Raw genomic sequence first — 19,143 nt, forward strand, 5'->3', positions numbered from 1 at the left:
TCCCTCCCTCCATCCCTCCCCGTACCTTTCTCCCTACCAGTTCCCTCCCTCCCTCCCCGTACCTTTCTCCCTACCAGTTCCCTCCCTCCCTGTATCCTTCTCCCTACCAGTTCCCTCCCTCCCTCCCCGAACCTTTCTCCCTACCAGTTCCCTCCCTCCCTCCTATCAGTTCCCTCCCTCCCTCCCTCCCCCTACCTTTCTCCCTACCAGTTCCCTCCCTCCCTCCCCGTACCTTTCTCCCTACCAGTTCCCTCCCTCCCTCCCCAAACCTTTCTCCCTACCAGTTCCCTCCCTCCATCCCTCCCTGCCTCCCCGTACCTTTCTCCCTACCAGTTCCCTCCCTCCATCCCTCCCCGTACCTTTCTCCCTACCAGTTCCCTCCCTCCCTCCCTGTATCCTTCTCCCTACCAGTTCCCTCCCTCCCTCCCCGAACCTTTCTCCCTACCAGTTCCCTCCCTCCCTCCTACCAGTTCCCTCCCTCCCTCCCTCCCCGTACCTTTCTCCCTACCAGTTCCCTCCCTCCCTCCCCGTACCTTTCTCCCTACCAGTTCCCTCCCTCCCTCCATCCCTCCCTCCCCGTACCTTTCTTCCTACCAGTTCGCTCCCTCCCCGTACCTTTCTCCCTACCTGTTTCCTCCCTCCCTCCCTCCATCCCTCCCTCCCCGTACCTTTCTCCCTACCAGTTCCCTCCCTCCCTCCCCGAACCTTTCTCCCTACCAGTTCCATCCCTCCCTCCCCGTACCTTTCTCCCTACCAGTTCCCTCCCTCCCTCCCCGAACCTTTCTCCCTACCAGTTCCCTCCCTCCCCGAACCTTTCTCCCTACCAGTTCCCTCCATCCCTCCCTCCCCGTACCTTTCTCCCTACCAGTTCCCTCCATCCCTCCCTCCCCGTACCTTTCTCCCTACCAGTTCCCTCCCTCCCTCCCCGTACCTTTCTCCCTACCAGTTCCCTCCCTCCCAGTACCTTTCTCTCTACCAGTTCCCTCCCTCCCAGTACCTTTCTCTCTACCAGTTCCCTCCCTCCCTCCCTCCCCGTACCTTTCTCCCTACGTGTTTCTTCCTTCCCTCCCTCCCTCCATCCCTCCCTCCCTGTACCTTTCTCCCTACCAGTTCCCTCCCTCCCTCCATCCCTCCCTCCCTGTACCTTTCTCCCTACCAGTTCCCTCCCTCCCTCCCTTCCCTTTCTCCCTACCAGTTCCCTCCCTCCCTGTACCTTTCTCCCTACCAGTTCCCTCCCTCCCTCCCTCCCACCCCATACCTTTCTCCCTACCAGTTCCCTCCCCCCCTCCCTCCCACCCCATACCTTTCTCCCTACCAGTTCCCTCCCCATACCTTTCTCCCTACCAATTCCCTTCCTCCCTCCCCGTACCTTTCTCCCTACCAGTTCCCTCCCTCCCTACCAGTTCCCTCCCTCCCGTACCTTTCTCCCTACCAGTTCCCTCCCTCCCTACCAGTTCCTTCCCTCCCTCCCAGTTCCTTCCCTCCCTCCCTCCATCCCTCCCTTTCTCCCCGTACCTTTCTCCCTACCAGTTCACTCCCTCCCTCATCCTCAGCCTTCCAAAAGGTAAGCCTTCCCCCAGACAGTCAGGCAAGACAGACCCTCCCTGCCTCCAGTTCCTCGTCCCCCTCCCCCTCCACCTTCACCCCACGTGCCATGAGACAGTGGGCCCCAATTTCACACCAGTTTCTCAGCCTGCTCAGTCGAGGGTGAGTGAGGGCTAAAGTGGTGAGTTTCTTTAAATGCCCAGATGTAGCTTTGAGCAAACACGTTGGCACTTAAACACCTAATCCGTTTTTCCGCTTTGTGTTTGCTTGTCCTGGTTCTTGGCACGGAGCCTAGACTAGCTGACAGCAGGGGGTTGTGTGTGTGCATGTGTGTGTGTGAGCAACATACTGTAGCATTCAGTAAACAACCTGGCAGGTGTGTGGATTCAGTGGTGGTGACGGTGATTTTGGTGGTGGTGGTAATGGTGACGGTGTGGGTGATGGTGGTGGTGGTGATAGTGACGGTGGTGGTGATGGTAATGGTGACCGTGGTGGTGAAGGTGGTGATAAAGTAAGATAGTAAGAGGACAACTGTAGTAATGGGACTTGTTTTTATTTTGAACTAAACCATAGATTGTAACTTTGTTCTCTGAGGAGGGTCATGCCATTAAAATTACACACACACGCACAGACACACACACCCCTGAGTACCATCCTAGGCCATTGCGACCCAGTTATGAATGCTTGCTGCGGGTCAGCCTTTTTAAAAGCACCCCGATTCACATTGACCCAGAATCTGATGGTCATTCTGCACCTGGACTTAAAAATAACCATTTTCCCCTCACCATTCCCTCGCATACAGCCACTGTTCTCCTGTTGACAATGCCATCTCCCCTTAAGCACTGCTACCAGAAGGAAGCCATTTCCAGGGGTTAAATTGAGGGCAGAAAGGTAGTGGACTTCTTTCCACTTTGATTGGAAAGAGTAGAAAACACAAGTAAACCTCCTGTTAAAAGTCCATTCATTTTGAAGACCATTACCTCATGTCTAGGACACCACATCCATTGTCGAGAGAGGCAGAGGGAAAGGAAGAGGATGTAGTATGAGTGAAGAGGATGTAGTATGAGCTAAGAGGGTAAAGGACGAGTGAAGAGGAGGAAGGAAGAAGATGGATGAGGAGGAGAGGAAAGAAAGAAGAATGAAGGAGGGGGGAAGAGGGAGATGAAGAGGAATATCGGGAGGATAGGAGGGGGAGGAGAAGAAGGATTATATTTTTTAAATCTTTATTTAACTAGGCAAGTCAGTTAAGAACAAATTCTTATTTACAATGACGGCCTACCCCGGCCAAACCTGGACGACGCTGGGCCAATTGTGTGCCGCCCTATGGGACTCCCAATCACGGCCGGTTATGATACAGCCTGGAGAAGGGTGTAGAGGAAACAGGAAGATGAATAGGGAGGATAGAGAAAGAAGAGGATGAGGTCTAATGGAGGAATGAAAACCGAAACTGACAGGCGAGACCACCTCCTAATTGCCTACCTCACTGGAATGAAGTTCCCTTATTAACCACAAGGTCAATGATACGGCCCCAAAATATTATCCCCAGAATCTCACATATCAGCAGCATGTGAGTCTTCACAGCCTATGTACAGTATATGTGTTGAGTGCTGTCGTATTGGCAAAGAGTATCTCTCTCAGTGGTTGGCAACACAAAGCAAGGGTGCCTCTAGAGCAGGGCTATTCATCACTTACCTTACAAGAACCGGAGCCTACTGGTTTTCTGTTCTACCTGATAAGTAATTGCACACACCTGGTTTACCAGGTGTAAATCAGTCCCTGATTGGAGAGCAACAATAAAAAAACAGTTCAGAGGTGAGTTTGAGGGCTCTATAGCCTGATGAAACTGCCTTTCTTTACCTTCTCTACTTTAAACAGTTGTGTATGTTTAGTCATTCTCCTAGTTCCAGTCCCAGGAGAGGTAAACATTTAGCCTGATCCCATACCTGTTTGTGCTCCTGTACCACAGTGGCCACAATTGTTGGCTTTACAGCACCAACAGGTCTGAGACCAGGATAACATTCAGCTGTGTGTACAGTATGATATCTATCTGGGTTAAAGAGACAACGTTCAGCTGCTTGTAAAATATGATATCAGCTGGATTAAAGAGACAACATTTAGCTGCTTGTACAATATGATATCTAGCTGGGTTAAAGAGGCAACATTCAGCTGTGTGTACATATGATATCTAGCTGGGTTAAAGAGACAACATTCAGCTGCTTGTACAATATGATATCTAGCTGGTTAAAGAGACAACATTCAGCTGCTTGTACAATATGATATCTAGCTGGTTAAAGAGACAACATTCAGCTGCTTGTACAATATGATATCTAGCTGGATTAAAGAGACAACATTCAGCTGCTTGTACAATATGATATCTAGCTGGGTTAAAGAGACAACATTCAGCTGCTTGTACAATATGATATCTAGCTGGTTAAAGAGACAACATTCAGCTGCTTGTACAATATGATATCTAGCTGGATTAAAGTGATACATGCAGTCTCCTGGATAGAAGCAGTGGTTCTGCCAAGATACAGCAAGATAAAGCAGAACCACAGTATATCCTCAGTTTAAGTGTCAGACCTAGTATATCTTACTACAAGTCTTCTCTTCCGGCCTGCATTGACACAGGCACATATACAATACAATCACCTCTCTGATGGAAATAGGCTAGCCAAATGGAGCTGATATTCAGGCATGAAAGCTTGGGCATGCTCTAACCTCAGCATCTTCTCCACTGCCCCCCTCCCCTTCCTGTCCCATTCGAAGGGCCTTTACTTGAAAATACACACCAGCAAAAAAACAGAGCAGCCTGTTGCTAAGCTACGTCTTTAGTTATTTTCCATCCTGGGGAACAAACAAGAGAGCAGAGGATAAGGGAAAGAGGTAGAGGGGAAGAGGAGGGAAGAAGAGTAGAGGGGATAGAGGGAGAGGGGTCTCCTTGGTCTATACATGCAAACCGCTCCATCACTGTGTCCAGGGAAACAGACCATACCTCTCCATCACTCTGTCCAGGGAAACAGACCATACCTCTCCAACACTCTGTCCAGAGAAACATACCAAACCTCTCCATCACAATGTCCAGGGAAACAGACCATACCTCTCCATCACTCTGTCCAGGGAAACAGACCATGCCTCTCCATCACTCTGTCCAGGGAAACAGACCATACCTCTCCATCACTCTGCCCAAGGAAACATACCATACCTCTCCATCACTCTGTCCAGAGAAACATACCAAACCTCTCCATCACAATGTCCAGGGAAACAGACCATACCTCTCCATCACTCTGTCCAGGGAAACAGACCATACCTCTCCATCACTCTGCCCAAGGAAACAGACCATACCTCTCCATCACTCTGTCCAGGGAAACAGACCATACCTCTCCATCACTCTGCCCAGGGAAACAGACCATACCTCTCCATCACTCTGCCCAGGGAAACAGACCATACCTCTCCATCACTCTGCCCAAGGAAACAGACCATACCTCTCCATCACTCTGTCCAGGGAAACAGACCATACCTCTCCATCACTCTGTCCAGGGAAACATACCATACCTCTCCATCACTCTGTCCAGGGAAACAGACCATACCTCTCCATCACTGTCCAGGGAGATAGGAAACAGACCATACCTCTCCATCACTCTGTACAGGGAGATAGGAAACAGACCATACCTCTCCATCCCTCTGTGCAGGGAGATAGGAAACAGACCATACCTCTCCATCACTCAGTCCAGGGAGATAGGAAACAGACCATACCTCTCCATCACTCAGTCCAGGGAGATAGGAAACAGACCATACCTCTCCATCACTCTGTCCATGGAAACAGACCATACCTCTCCATCACTGTCCAGTGAGATAAGAAACAGACCATACCTCTCCATCACTCTGTCCAGGGAGATAGGAAACAGACCATACCTCTCCATCACTCTGTCCATGGAAACAGACCATACCTCTCCATCACTCTGTGCAGGGAGATAGGAAACAGACCATACCTCTCCATCACTCTGTCCATGGAAACAGACCATACCTCTCCATCACTCTGTGCAGGGAGATAGGAAACAGACCATACCTCTCCATCACTCAGTCCAGGGAGATAGGAAACAGACCATAACTCTCCATCACTCTGTCCAGGGAGATAGGAAACAGACCATACCTCTCTGTTACTCTGTGCAGGGAGATAGGAAACAGACCATACCTCTCCATCACTCTGTGCAGAGAATTTTCTTAGATTAAGAGAATTTAGACATATTTAATCAGAGTGATTCAAATCTAAGATTATACATGGTTATTTCTCTGGAGCAAAACATGATAATGACAAAGTAATCAAGTAATCAAAGTAACATGAGTATGACAAAATAATCAAAAAATGTTGGCTATGCAAATTAGAGGTGATAAAGAAGAGATCTCAAATTGGATTTAAATTTTCTATGGGTTTAATAAAAATAATTATTTATTTAATTTTCAGAAATAATCTCAGTGCATAAAAATCAAAACAGAAAACAACACATTTAAATTGAGATAGTAGAGATGGAGATTGAATGTCTATATTTGGTTTGTGATGAAAGGCTGTGAGTTGAGGCAGTTTGGATTGGAAATGCAGTGTACCTTCAGGGGAGGGGACATCGATGGTCCAGCCAGAGAGAAACAAAGACAATCTGACAAACAGACCTGTAGCGCTTCATCAGAGCACCACATCTGCTTCTCCGACGGTCAGGTCCTCCATAGGACCTGCTCCTCTGTAGGTACTGGTCCTCCACAGGACCCGCTCCTCTGTAGGTACTGGTCCTCCACAGGACCCGCTCCTCTGTAGGTACTGGTCCTCCATAGGACCCGCTCCTCTGTAGGTACTGGTCCTCCACAGGACCCGCTCCTCTGTAGGTACTGGTCCTCCATAGGACCCGCTCCTCTGTAGGTACTGGTCCTCCATAGGACCCGCTCCTCTCTAGGTACTGGTCCTCCATAGGACCCAATCCTCCGTAGGTACTGGTCCTCCACAGGACCCAATCCTCCGTAGGTACTGGTCCTCCATAGGACCCGCTCCTCTGTAGGTACTGGTCCTCCATAGGACCCGCTCCTCTGTAGGTACTGGTCCTCCACAGGACCCGCTCCTCTGTAGGTACTGGTCCTCTATAGGACCCGCTCCTCTGTAGGTACTGGTCCTCCACAGGACCCGCTCCTCTGTAGGTACTGGTCCTCCACAGGAGCCGCTCCTCTGTAGGTACTGGTCCTCCACAGGAGCCGCTCCTCTGTAGGTACTGGTCCTCCATAGGACCCGCTCCTCTGTAGGTACTGGTCCTCCACAGGACCCGCTCCTCTGTAGGTACTGGTCCTCCATAGGACCCGCTCCTCTGTAGGTACTGGTCCTCCATAGGACCCGCTCCTCTCTAGGTACTGGTCCTCCATAGGACCCGCTCCTCTGTAGGTACTGGTCCTCCATAGGACCCAATCCTCCGTAGGTACTGGTCCTCCACAGGACCCAATCCTCCGTAGGTACTGGTCCTCCATAGGACCCGCTCCTCTGTAGGTACTGGTCCTCCACAGGACCCGCTCCTCTGTAGGTACTGGTCCTCCACAGGACCCGCTCCTCTGTAGGTACTGGTCCTCCACAGGACCCGCTCCTCTGTAGGTACTGGTCCTCCACAGGACCCGCTCCTCTGTAGGTACTGGTCCTCCACAGGACCCGCTCCTCTGTAGGTACTGGTCTTCCATAGGACCCGCTCCTCTGTAGGTACTGGTCCTCTATAGGACCCGCTCCTCTGTAGGTACTGGTCCTCCACAGGACCCGCTCCTCTGTAGGTACTGGTCCTCCATAGGACCCGCTCCTCTGTAGGTACTGGTCTTACATTGCCAAACATATAGCACCCACCTTGGGTGATGCCACAGCTGCTGAAAAGCGCACGAAAGCCACCACATCTTGGCAGCAGTTAAACTTTTACTGCAGTGGGCTAAATCAGGGCCACACAGAGTGTTTCTTGGTAATCTTAAATAAATCTACTTTGAAACAAAAGTAAAAACCTCACACAAATGGTTATGGACTTAAAAAACGTTTGACACAGAAACACGGGATTTTAGGCAAAGTTTTTGAAGTAATGTTTATTAATGATGAAATGATCCAAACTATTCTGCCATCTCTGGACACAGCATGCTGTACCTGTTGTTATTCTTCCTGACAGATGAAACCATAAAGCCATGGCTGCATTATTTAAATCCAAACAGCTAGCTAGCTATAAGCCAAAAATATAGACTTTTCATCCCAATTCTTCAACTCTGAGAGTCAAGACCACGAGATGTATGTGATCAACCCCCAGAGGAGTCAAACCCCCCAAATGGATTTTAATAATGACACAAAAAATTAAAAAATGAATTACAACATTTACAGAGCTCTCTGCCTAGAAGACCTCACGGTGCGACGGCAACCACGGAAGTGGTCTTTAAAAAAATAAAATGGCTGCCAGGCTCATTGGTAGTGCTGGAGCATTGGGAGGCTGATTACAACCCAGAGCCACCATGCACCTGCACCCACTTCAATAAATGTTTTCATCTCTTTCCCTCCGCAGCCAAGAACTGCTCCTACTTCAAACACTTCACTAAGGAAGAAGAGGCCAAAGGGTTCGAAGCCAAAACTCAGAAAGGTGAGTTCTCTCTCCTTCGTTACAGGCTTCCGGTGAATGAGCCACAGTGCAACATTTTTTAAAATACATTCGGTCAGATTCACCACTGTGGCGATTTTAAGCAATTTACAACTTTAGTTTTGAGTTGTAAATTGAGTAATACATGAGTACAATTCCCTCAAATATGGTGCATTTCCTTAAATATCAGAACTGTTCATCCTTGTTTTCAAGCAATGAGGGGCCTATGCTGTTGAGGGGGAGGCATGGTGAATAGGAATGAGACGTATACTATGAGTCTATGGGACTGCTCATTGGGCTCTCAGCATGACAATAAAACACATTCAGTCAAAACACAGACATGATGGTACCCTCTGTGATTGGCGAACCCTTTCTCTCTCCCTTTCCCTTTCTCACACACACACACACACACGCATGCTATTAGTTATTATCCCCGCGTCAGGGGAAAAAACGAGATCTTTCCGCATCTCACATTGCTCTCCTCAAAACAGATGCTATTCTAGGAGACTACTGCAGACCCCTTACAAATATACATTGTTGTGTGCAGAGTATGCTATAAGCATGACAACACTCATTAAGACAGACAGGTAGAAACCTAGCATGGCTAGCCATCAGCAGGATTTACTGGTTGAAGGTGAAGTAACTTTTGAGTGTAATGGAGTTGACTGGTGACATTAATACAGGAGCTGGAACCCAGTTCTAATGAAACATGTTTTAACTATGTGTGTCCTTATTGTAATGAACACGATGGGAGACAGAGAGCTGGTTTCAAGCGCAGGGCACAGCAGGTGTTTATTGTGAAGGACCACAGGAGTAGGCAGGTAGCTGGGTCCAGGGGCAGGCAGGTCATACACAGGGGGTCCAAAAAGGCAACAGTACTGGCAGGGAAAAGGCTAGTAACGTCGTCCGGGAGATCAGGCAATAGTTTGATAACAGGAAATCTGATAGGCTAAAGTACAGGTAGGGAATAGGCTAGTAACGTCGTCCGGGAGATCAGGCAGTAGGTTGATAACAGGAAATCTGACAGGCTAAAGTACAGGTAGGGAATAGGCTAGTAACGTCGTCCGGGAGATCAGGCAGTAGGTTGATAACAGGAAATCTGATAGGCTAAAGTACAGGTAGGGAATAGGCAAAAGGCTCCGTTAGTGAGGCAGGCAACACTATCATACACAGGAGGAGTACATTGCGGGGAAACCAGAGCGCCATATAACAAACAATACCTCACAATGATTGGGTGCAAATAACTGAACTAAATAGTGTGTGATAATGACATACGGGTGTGTGAACAGATGATCAGAATTCAGGTGATTGGGATCTGGAGAGTGAGCTGCGTTCAGGGGATCTATGTGTTTGAGAGTGTGAGTTGGAAGCAGACGTTACACTTATTGGTTGAAATCAGGATTCTGCACTGCTTTTAACGGAGGAAAGGTTGCTTCCGTCCCCTCTCATCCCTGCTTGCGTGAATTTAGTTGAAAACGTCACTTTGCCCTGTGGACCTATTGGCTGTGCCTATGTCCCAAATGTCTCTTTACGGACTCTAGTCAAAAGTAGTGCACTACTGTATATAAGGAAGAGGGTGCCATTTGGGACGCATCCATAAGAATCCCTAGCAGGTCGGTATCACAGGCAGAGGCAGCCCACCGTAACGTCTGAGGTTATGCATGTAGACACAGATTGTATGTCTCCCTCTGTGTCTCTCCACAGCCAAGCCATGACAAAAGTAGCTACTTGAGTGGAACGATAACGCTTATGTCACGCTCCATGCTCTCCTGCTACTTACGACGGGAAAGTGAGCCCTGGCTTATCGTAATCTGTACAAGGGCCTGGAGGATTGGAGGGGGGTTAGAGAGGATGAGTCACCTGGAGACAAGTCTTCTTTCTTCATCACTCCTCTCCTAGAAGCAGTGCTAATAGACGGTTTTAGTGTATTGTAGCATGGTTAAACCAGACTGAATGCTGAGCTCAGTGAAACAGTGGGGATCACACCATTCAGTCTGCTGGTTCAAGCAGGCTAACTATATAGTCAGTGATGGTTAACGAAGACACTGTTCAAGAGGGCTCTCTGCTGTATTCTCTTCATGCTGATTAAGGTTAATTGGAGGGGGATGGGTTAGTGGGAGTTCCAATGCCTTAGAATGGGAGATGGATTACAGTAAGAACTGAATGATTTTTGGTTGGTTATCAAGATGGAAAGAAACAGATTGAGGGCCCCAGATCCTCCGGAATGCTTGACTTGAGGATCCTTCTTTCTAGCATAACAATACACAACATTACAATACAAAACCTCAAAGTTGACTCATTAGCACTGTCATAAACAATGTTAAACTGGCCATGGCCATGTAAGGCACACCGTAGCAAAACGTTTCGCAACAGAAAAATGGGAATATGTGTTCTTTTTGGACAAGTTGAGGTAGTATCTCCCCATTCCAGAACATTTTCTCTCCACTGAAAAAAATCCAGGTTCTCTCTCTCTCTCTCACTCTCAGAGTACAACCTCTCAGCAGCGGCCATTGCTGTGTTCAGCCTGGCCTTCATGACCCTGGGGTCGCTGTGTGTCGTGTGCTCCTTCGGGAAGGGGAGGGACTACCTGCTGAGGCCTGCTGGGATGTTCTTTGCCTTCGCAGGTCAGACACATCTACTTTGACTGAGATTTCACGTCATACATCAGGCATGACTACAAAGAACATTGTACAGGTTTCTGCCTGTCCATCCAGGTTCATCAGTTATTTGTTCATTTGTTCGTTAGTTTGTCCTTTCTGTCTCTCCATCCGTCCGTCCGTCTGCCCATCCATCCATCCTCACCTGTAACCCTTCTCCCTCTAGGTCTCTGCATCATCATCTCTGTTGAGGTGATGCGGAACTCCACCAAGCGGATGATTGACAGCGAGGAGACCGTCTGGGAACAGTACTACTACTCCTGGTCGTTTGAATGTGCCTGCACCTCCTTCGTCCTCCTGGTCTTCAGTGGTCTCAGCCTGTTGATCCTCTCCATGCCCCAGATGCCACGCAACCCCTGGGAGACCTGTATGGACGCAGAGCCAGACTCCATGGAGCCTTTAGACTAGTAGTAGTAGATCAGATTAGACCTGCCCAGATCAACCCCTGGGAGACCTGTATGGACGCAGAGCCAGACTCCATGGAGCCCTTAGACTAGTAGTAGTAGATCAGATTAGACCTGCCCAGATCAACCCCTGGGAGACCTGTATGGACGCAGAGCCAGACTCCATGGAGCCTTTAGACTAGTAGTAGTAGATCAGATTAGACCTGCCCAGATCAACCCCTGGGAGACCTGTATGGACACAGAGCCAGAGTCCATGGAGCCCTTAGACTAGTAGTAGACTCCATTAGAACAGACTAGACTACTCTAGACCAGGGGAATCTTCAACAAAGGCTGCTAAAACCATACATGTTTTTATAGAATCCAACTGAAGATAAACTAAATTGAGGCTGGTGGTGGGGGCAACAGAGTTAAGGATACAGATGAATGAGAGTGGGGCACCCCGCCTAAGTAATAGTAGAAGGGGAAACACTGCACTACACTGCTTGGTTTTAAGTGTACAGATAAAGATGTAAGGCAGGATCTCTGAGCAGTCCTTGAGGGCCACAGATTTTCCTTTCTTTGGTCCTTAACTGATACATTTCTGTCATTGATTGCAGAGAGTGTCCGCTCTCCTGGTCCATATCATCCGTTACTAAGCAACAGACACTGTGGCACTTGAGGACTGCCCTGATATAGGGTGCGTTAGTAAATTCACCATGGCAACTTACTTCAAAATTCAGAACACTCTGGTTGGAGAGTGCCAGAGCGCAGAATCATTTATGAATTTACGAACTGCCTAAACTCAGTTGTTATGACAGATTTAAGTAAACATCGGCTAAAAAACTGAATTAAATTGTTGCCAGTAACACAGTTACAGTCACTAACCCTCTTGATAACATGAAAACACTCTAGCACTAATAGCAGCTCTGCAAGGGTGAGTAACATGTTCAGAGTGAAGTGTTCTCTCATTTGTGTCTGGAAGTAGCTAGCAAGCAAGCTAAGCAAGTTTAGCCAGTTGGCTTAAAGCTTGAAGGCCGTAAAGTCAGAATGCTCAGATCAACCCTAGACCTCGGCCAGAGTGTCCAGTGTGCACTCTGAACGCTCCGAGATCGAAACACTCTGAAGTTATGAACGGACAATCTGACAACACTCTGAATTTACAAACACTCAAAGCACACTCCGAGTGCACTCTGACACTCTAAAGTGAATTTACGAACGCACCTATAATGTACAGTATTAAAATGTGGCTTTTGCTATAAAATGACCACAGAGACAGAAAGAGCTAAAGAACATGGCAACATAGTGAGCTGCTACTCTGTGTAATTTAATATAGTTTGAGCTGTCTTGTACACGTCTAATATACATTTCCGCTCTAGCGTTCTACATTTTTGTAATGAAATAAGTTAATGCTTTAATGAACGTTGCATTGTAAATGTTCACCCCTCCAGGCAGCTACAAACAATGTGTATTTATTTAACATGTATCAATGGATTAAACCATATTGAAGCTCCAGTGCAATGCCAGTACACAGATCTACTGTATTAGTTAGGGAGCTACACTGCTGCTTGTTGTTTACAGAGGAAACCTAGAATGTACAGCGTGTATACAGTACTTGTATGTTTTAAACATGGGCCTATGAAGATGATAGATATGTTGTTTTGTGTTCAATAGTAGCTTCATCAAACAATCCTTTCCAATCTAGCTTGAACACAAAACATTCAAGCTCACCACAGTGATTATTGGACAGATACATTGTCTTCACTGAATGGCAATATCTCCCATTGTGTACCTCTCCTCATATTGTATTCTCTCTCTCTCTCTCTCCCTCTCCCTCTCCCTCTCTACTGTCTAATTATCTATCTATCCCCCCTCTCTTCCCATCTGTTTCACTTAAAGTTCCAAAGCAAAAGATGAAGTGTGAGAATGTTTCAAGGGTGTTGTGATAAATTCCTTTCTTTCTATTGACACAGGACAGTTGTTGCAGAATGAATTATCTTCAAAGTATTATAGCCAGCTGAACAAGTTAAATTGTAGTGATTTTCAGTCAACAAGCGACAGGCATGCTCTGTTTTTGGGGAACACTGATGTATAGGTACTGATATCAATAGCTACAAAGCAGTAATGTTCTGTGCTGACAGATTCAAGTACATCTAAACACAAACACCCCTTGTTCTCACCCATCTAAGCACCGAACCCATTGTTTTGTGCTAGGTTCTCTGACAGGTACAGTATAATACATATTTTCTACAAGGCCTAACCATTGCTGTTTTGCTGTGAGCACGTAGTCATAGAGTTATTAAAGAGGCAATCTGGAGTTCAAACAACAACAAAGGAACACCCTGCCACTGATTTGGTAAACAGCTAAGGGATGAGACTCGAGATACAATATGTGACTATTCTCAATGTGTAGACAGATGTAACGGTCTGAGTGTAGTGGGTGAGGAGTCAGGCGCAGGAAGCAGAGAGTTCAGGGAAGTGCTATTTTAATGCACAGAGAAAACGGCGAACATAAGCCAACCCTCACGAAAACACAGGGCGTAAACGAGCAAACAAATGCCCCAAACAAGGGGACTTAAACTGTCCAGGAAAACCCCACAAAATGGGAAAACACACAACCCATAGATGTGCACCCACGTACACCAAACCGACTGCACAATAATTAATCCCGCACAAGGAACCATGCGGGCCGGCTGACTAATAAAGCCTTACTACTAACTACCTAACTCAAAACAGGTGCAATCAATAAACACATAAGGGGGGGGAGGAAATAATCAGTGGCAGCTAGTAGGCCGGCGACGACGACCGCCAAGCGCCACCCGAACGGGAAGGGGAGTGTCCTTCGGTCGGAGTCGTGACAACAGAGCTATGGATGCAAGGACTGGCCATCCTTTAGATCAATGATAGTTTTAACCATGTTTTGAGGATATACAGTGTTTGTTTACAATTACATTGTGGAGTAAAAAAAAGCTTATATTTTGGGTTCTGATGTGGTATGACAGTTGAACCAAGCTAATGAGGCATTTCAATGGGAATGAATCAAAATAATAACGGATGTCGCTATGGCAGATTGCCCCTTTAAGCAGAGATATATTTGACATATATAGACCTTTTATTCCCTTCTCTCAGCCAGAAACCCCACAGCTTCATCTCTAACCCACCATGACACGCTTTCCCTTCTATTTCATTCAGAAAGCTGTTCTAAATTGAGAGACAAATGTTTTCTAAATGCTCCCTAGACAAGGCGTCTTGGAGGTCATGGCTTCTGTGAGAAGAAGCCGCAATGGATGCAGAACACTGATCGACATCCCAAATGGCACCCTATTCCCTATATAGTGCACTACGTTTGTCCAGAGCCCAATTGGTGCCATTTGGGAAACAGCACACTGAGCTCACAAATCATTTCTAGCTCTGCTCCCCTCAGAGCCAATGTTCACCGGCAGACAGACAGCCAGCTTAAAGTAGTAGGCTGTGTCTCTGTCTGCCTGCAGTGGACCCTGGCAGCAGAACACACCGCTCTACTTTTAACCCTCTAGCTGCTGTAGCACCCTATTCCCTTTATAGTGCATTCAATTTCACCAGGGTCCATGGCCAAAAGTAGTCCACTATATAGGGAACAGAGTGCAATTTGGTACGCAGCCTCAGTCTGCAGTGAACCCAGGCAGCAGCACGCATGTCTCTGTACCTTTACAACTAAAAGGGTTCTTTGTTTGTCCCCATAGATAACACTTTTTGGTTCAAGGTAGAACCCTTTGGAGTGAAAGAGGTTTTACTAAGAACTTGTCAGTGGTGAAAATGTTCCACATAGAACCTTAGTGGAAAGGTATTAGTGGAAGGGTTCTACTTGGTACCAAAAATAGTTATTTTCAAAGTGTTCTCCTATGGGGACAACGGATTAACCTTTTCTGGTTCTAGGTAGCACCTTATTTTCTTAAAGTGTACCCTGTCAGCCTCCAACACATCATCCCTGTCATACACACAAGTGTTTGGTTTTTCTAAAAGAATGATAAAACCAAGCTTCAGTTCTTCAGGTGTTTATGATCAAACTCCCCTACTTGATTACAACTTAATAAAATAGAGCTTTATAAATGATTAGTGTCATGTGGATTTATTGATGAATGATTAATGTACTCATAAAACACCACAGCACAAATGCATTAAATACACAGAACCACATAATCACTTTATTTGTATTTTCCCATGGATAGAGAGTACGTACCCGTTCCCCATCACAACAGAGAGTACGTACCCGTTCCCCATCACAACAGGGACCGACTGGGACCAGACCGACTGGGACCAGACTGTCATACCAGCCCATGTTTTCCCTCAAGTCCCTCATTATTAGCTTAAAAATGATCATTATGTGTGACATGTAGACCAGCCCACTGAGCTACAGATGAACCAGTGTAGACCAGCCCACTGAGCTACAGATGAACCAGTGTTGACCAGCCCACTGAGCTACAGATTAACCCATGTAGACCAGACCACTGAGCTACAGATGAACCAGTGTAGACCAGCCCACTGAGCTACAGATGAACCAGTGTAGACCAGCCCACTGAGCTACAGATGAACCAGTGTAGACCAGCCCACTGAGCTACAGATGAACCCGTGTAGACCAGACCACTGAGCTACAGATGAACCAGTGTAGACCAGCCCACTGAGCTACAGATGAACCAGTGTAGACCAGCCCACTGAGCTACAGATGAACCCGTGTAGACCAGCCCACTGAGCTACAGATGAACCAGTGTAGACCAGCCCACTGAGCTACAGATGAACCAGTGTAGACCAGCCCACTGAGCTACAGATGAACCCGTGTAGACCAGCCCACTGAGCTACAGATGAACCAGTGTAGACCAGCCCACTGAGCTACAGATGAACCCGTGTAGACCAGCCCACTGAGCTACAGATGAACCAGTGTAGACCAGCCCACTGAGCTACAGATGAACCAGTGTAGACCAGCCCACTGAGCTACAGATGAACCAGTGTAGACCAGCCCACTGAGCTACAGATGAACCAGTGTAGACCAGCCCACTGAGCTACAGATGAACCCGTGTAGACCAGCCCACTGAGCTACAGATGAACCCGTGTAGACCAGCCCACTGAGCTACAGATGAACCAGTGTAGACCAGCCCACTGAGCTACAGATGAACCAGTGTAGACCAGCCCACTGAGCTACAGATGAACCCGTGTAGACCAGCCCACTGAGCTACAGATGAACCCGTGTAGACCAGCCCACTGAGCTACAGATGAACCAGTGTAGACCAGCCCACTGAGCTACAGATGAACCCGTGTAGACCAGCCCACTGAGCTACAGATGAACCAGTGTAGACCAGCCCACTGAACTACATACAGATGAACCAGTGTAGACCAGCCCACTGAGCTACAGATGAACCAGTGTAGACCAGCCCACTGAACTACATACAGATGAACCAGTGTAGACCAGCCCACTGAGCTTTCTTTTTGTTGTTGTTGAATTCGGCCCCTTTTTCTCCCCAATTTCGTGGTATCCAGTTGTTTAGTAGCTACTATCTTTTCTCATCGCTACAACTCCCGTACGGGCTTGGGAGAGACGAAGGTTGAAAGTCATGCGTCCTCCGATACACAACCCAACCAAGCCGCACTGCTTCTTAACACAGCGCCATCCAACCCGGAAGCCAGCCGCACCAATGTGTTGGAGGAAACACCGTGCACCTGGCAACCTTGGTTAGCGCGCACTGTGCCCGGCCCGCCACAGGTGTCGCTGGTGCGCGATGAGACAAGGATTTCCCTACCGTCCAAACCCTCCCTAACCTGGACGACGCTAGGCCAATTGTGCGTCGCCCCACGGACCTCCCGGTCGCGGCCGGTTATGACAGAGCCTGCCGAGCTGCCCTTTCTGCATCACAGTGAGCTTCTCAGAAGGCCATGTCAGGTAACACACAACTAACTGGCTGAGAGAGACATCAGTGATCTGTAACAGAGATAGACATGATGTAAACTTGTAAAGAGGTTTGGGAGAAGTGGATTCACAGAAAACCAATTGCCATGAGTGTGATAAGTACTCTGCAGGTCTTTTGCAGGTATCAACTGACATGGTTTTGACAGATCCAAAATTGACACCAGAGCAGTTTGAAGTCTCTAGTGGAAAGACTAGCTTTGACAGAGACTGACTGAGGAGATATGAGAACCTGAACAAGAGATACACATTCGGAGGGACACACGGACGCACGCGCACACACACACACGCACACACACAGACACAGACACAGACACACACATGCACGCACAATACTAGACTTCAGGTCTCTTGATGGCGTTAGAGAACAATCAGACAAGATCTGATGTACTGTATTTTTCAATATTTATTTAAATTAAATATTTTGGGTGATTCATTGAAAACAATGATGTTTGTAAGCTTCACTTTCAGCTGGTTCTGTTTTTATTCAGGAAACACGACAGGTATCAACTAGCTGCGGATTCAAACAAATCAAGTTTGAAAACATGGTACAGTACAGTACACAGTACTGATTTGATAGTCAAGAGAAATCCCATGTCCTACGAACGAGTCACATCCCCATTAGAATGACAAACAGTCACATTGAAACCATCAAGTTGTATTCCATATCACATCCCCATTAGAATGACAGTCACATTGAAACCATCAAGTTGTATTCCATATCACATCCCCATTAGAATGACAAACAGTCACATTGAAACCATCAAGTTGTATTCCATATCACATCCCCATTAGAATGACAAACAGTCACATTGAAACCATCAAGTTGTATTCCATATCACATCCCCATTAGAATGACAGTCACATTGAAACCATCATGTTGTATTCCATATCACATCCCCATTAGAATGACAAACAGTCACATTGAAACCATCAAGTTGTATTCCATATCACATCCCCATTAGAATGACAGTCACATTGAAACCATCAAGTTGTATTCCATATCACATCCCCATTAGAATGACAAACAGTCACATTGAAACCATCAAGGTGTATTTCATATCACATCCCCATTAGAATGACACAGTCACATTGAAACCATCAAGTTGTATTTCATATCACATCCCCATTAGAATGACAAACAGTCACATTGAAACCATCAAGTTGTATTTCATATCCCATCCCCATTAGAATGACAAACAGTCACATTGAAACCATCAAGTTGTATTTCATATCCCATCCCCATTAGAATGACAAACAGTCACATTGAAACCATCAAGTTGTATTTCATATCACATCCCCATTAGAATGACAAACAGTCACATTGAAACCCTCAAGTTGTATTTCATATCCCATCCCCATTAGAATGACAAACAGTCACATTGAAACCATCAAGTTGTATTCCATATCACATCCCCATTAGAATGACAAACAGTCACATTGAAACCATCAAGTTGTTGTTACGGTGCGTGAATGAGGACCCAAAAGCGAATCAACTTAAACAGAGCTTCTTTAATTACCAAACATAGGTAGGCTCAGATGGACCGGCAGATTCCGACAGGACAGGACAAGGTTACAGCAAACATGACGACAGTCTGGTTCAGGCATGAATGACACAAACAAACAAGAATCCGACAAGGACAGGAGCAGAAACAGAGAGAGATATTGGGACCTAATCAGAGGGAAAAAGGGAACAGGTGGGGAACGGGGTGAATGGGTAGTTAGAGGAGACAAGGGACAGCTGGGGGAAAGCGGGGGAGAAAAGGTAACCTAACACGACCAGCAGAGGGAGACAGGGTGAAGGGAAAGGACAGAGACAAGACAACATGACAGTACCCCCCCACTCACCGAGCGCCTCCTGGCGCACTCGAGGAGGAAACCTGGCGGCAACGGAGGAAATCATCAATCAGCGCACGGTCCAGCACGTCCCGAGAGGGAACCCAACTCCTCTCCTCAGGACCGTACCCCTCCCAGTCAACTAGGTACTGATGACCACGGCC

At 47.2% G+C, this 19,143-nt stretch overlaps 1 protein-coding gene across 1 annotated transcript in view; it reads left to right on the plus strand.

The window, feature by feature from the left end:
- Positions 1-13,955, plus strand: part of LOC110515673 (voltage-dependent calcium channel gamma-1 subunit-like) — a 30,392-nt gene extending 16,437 nt beyond the window's left edge. Inside the window, exons 2-4 of the mRNA XM_036972990.1 lie at positions 8,100-8,174; positions 10,658-10,795; positions 10,995-13,955. Of these exons, the coding sequence (XP_036828885.1) occupies positions 8,100-8,174; positions 10,658-10,795; positions 10,995-11,236 (455 nt within the window). The 3' untranslated portion in view covers positions 11,237-13,955. The remainder of the gene's footprint in view (positions 1-8,099; positions 8,175-10,657; positions 10,796-10,994) is intronic.
- The last annotated feature ends 5,188 nt before the right edge of the window (positions 13,956-19,143 follow it).

Source organism: Oncorhynchus mykiss, unplaced genomic scaffold (genome assembly GCF_013265735.2).
Source record: "Oncorhynchus mykiss isolate Arlee unplaced genomic scaffold, USDA_OmykA_1.1 un_scaffold_215, whole genome shotgun sequence".
NCBI classification, from domain to species: Eukaryota; Metazoa; Chordata; class Actinopteri; order Salmoniformes; family Salmonidae; genus Oncorhynchus; species Oncorhynchus mykiss.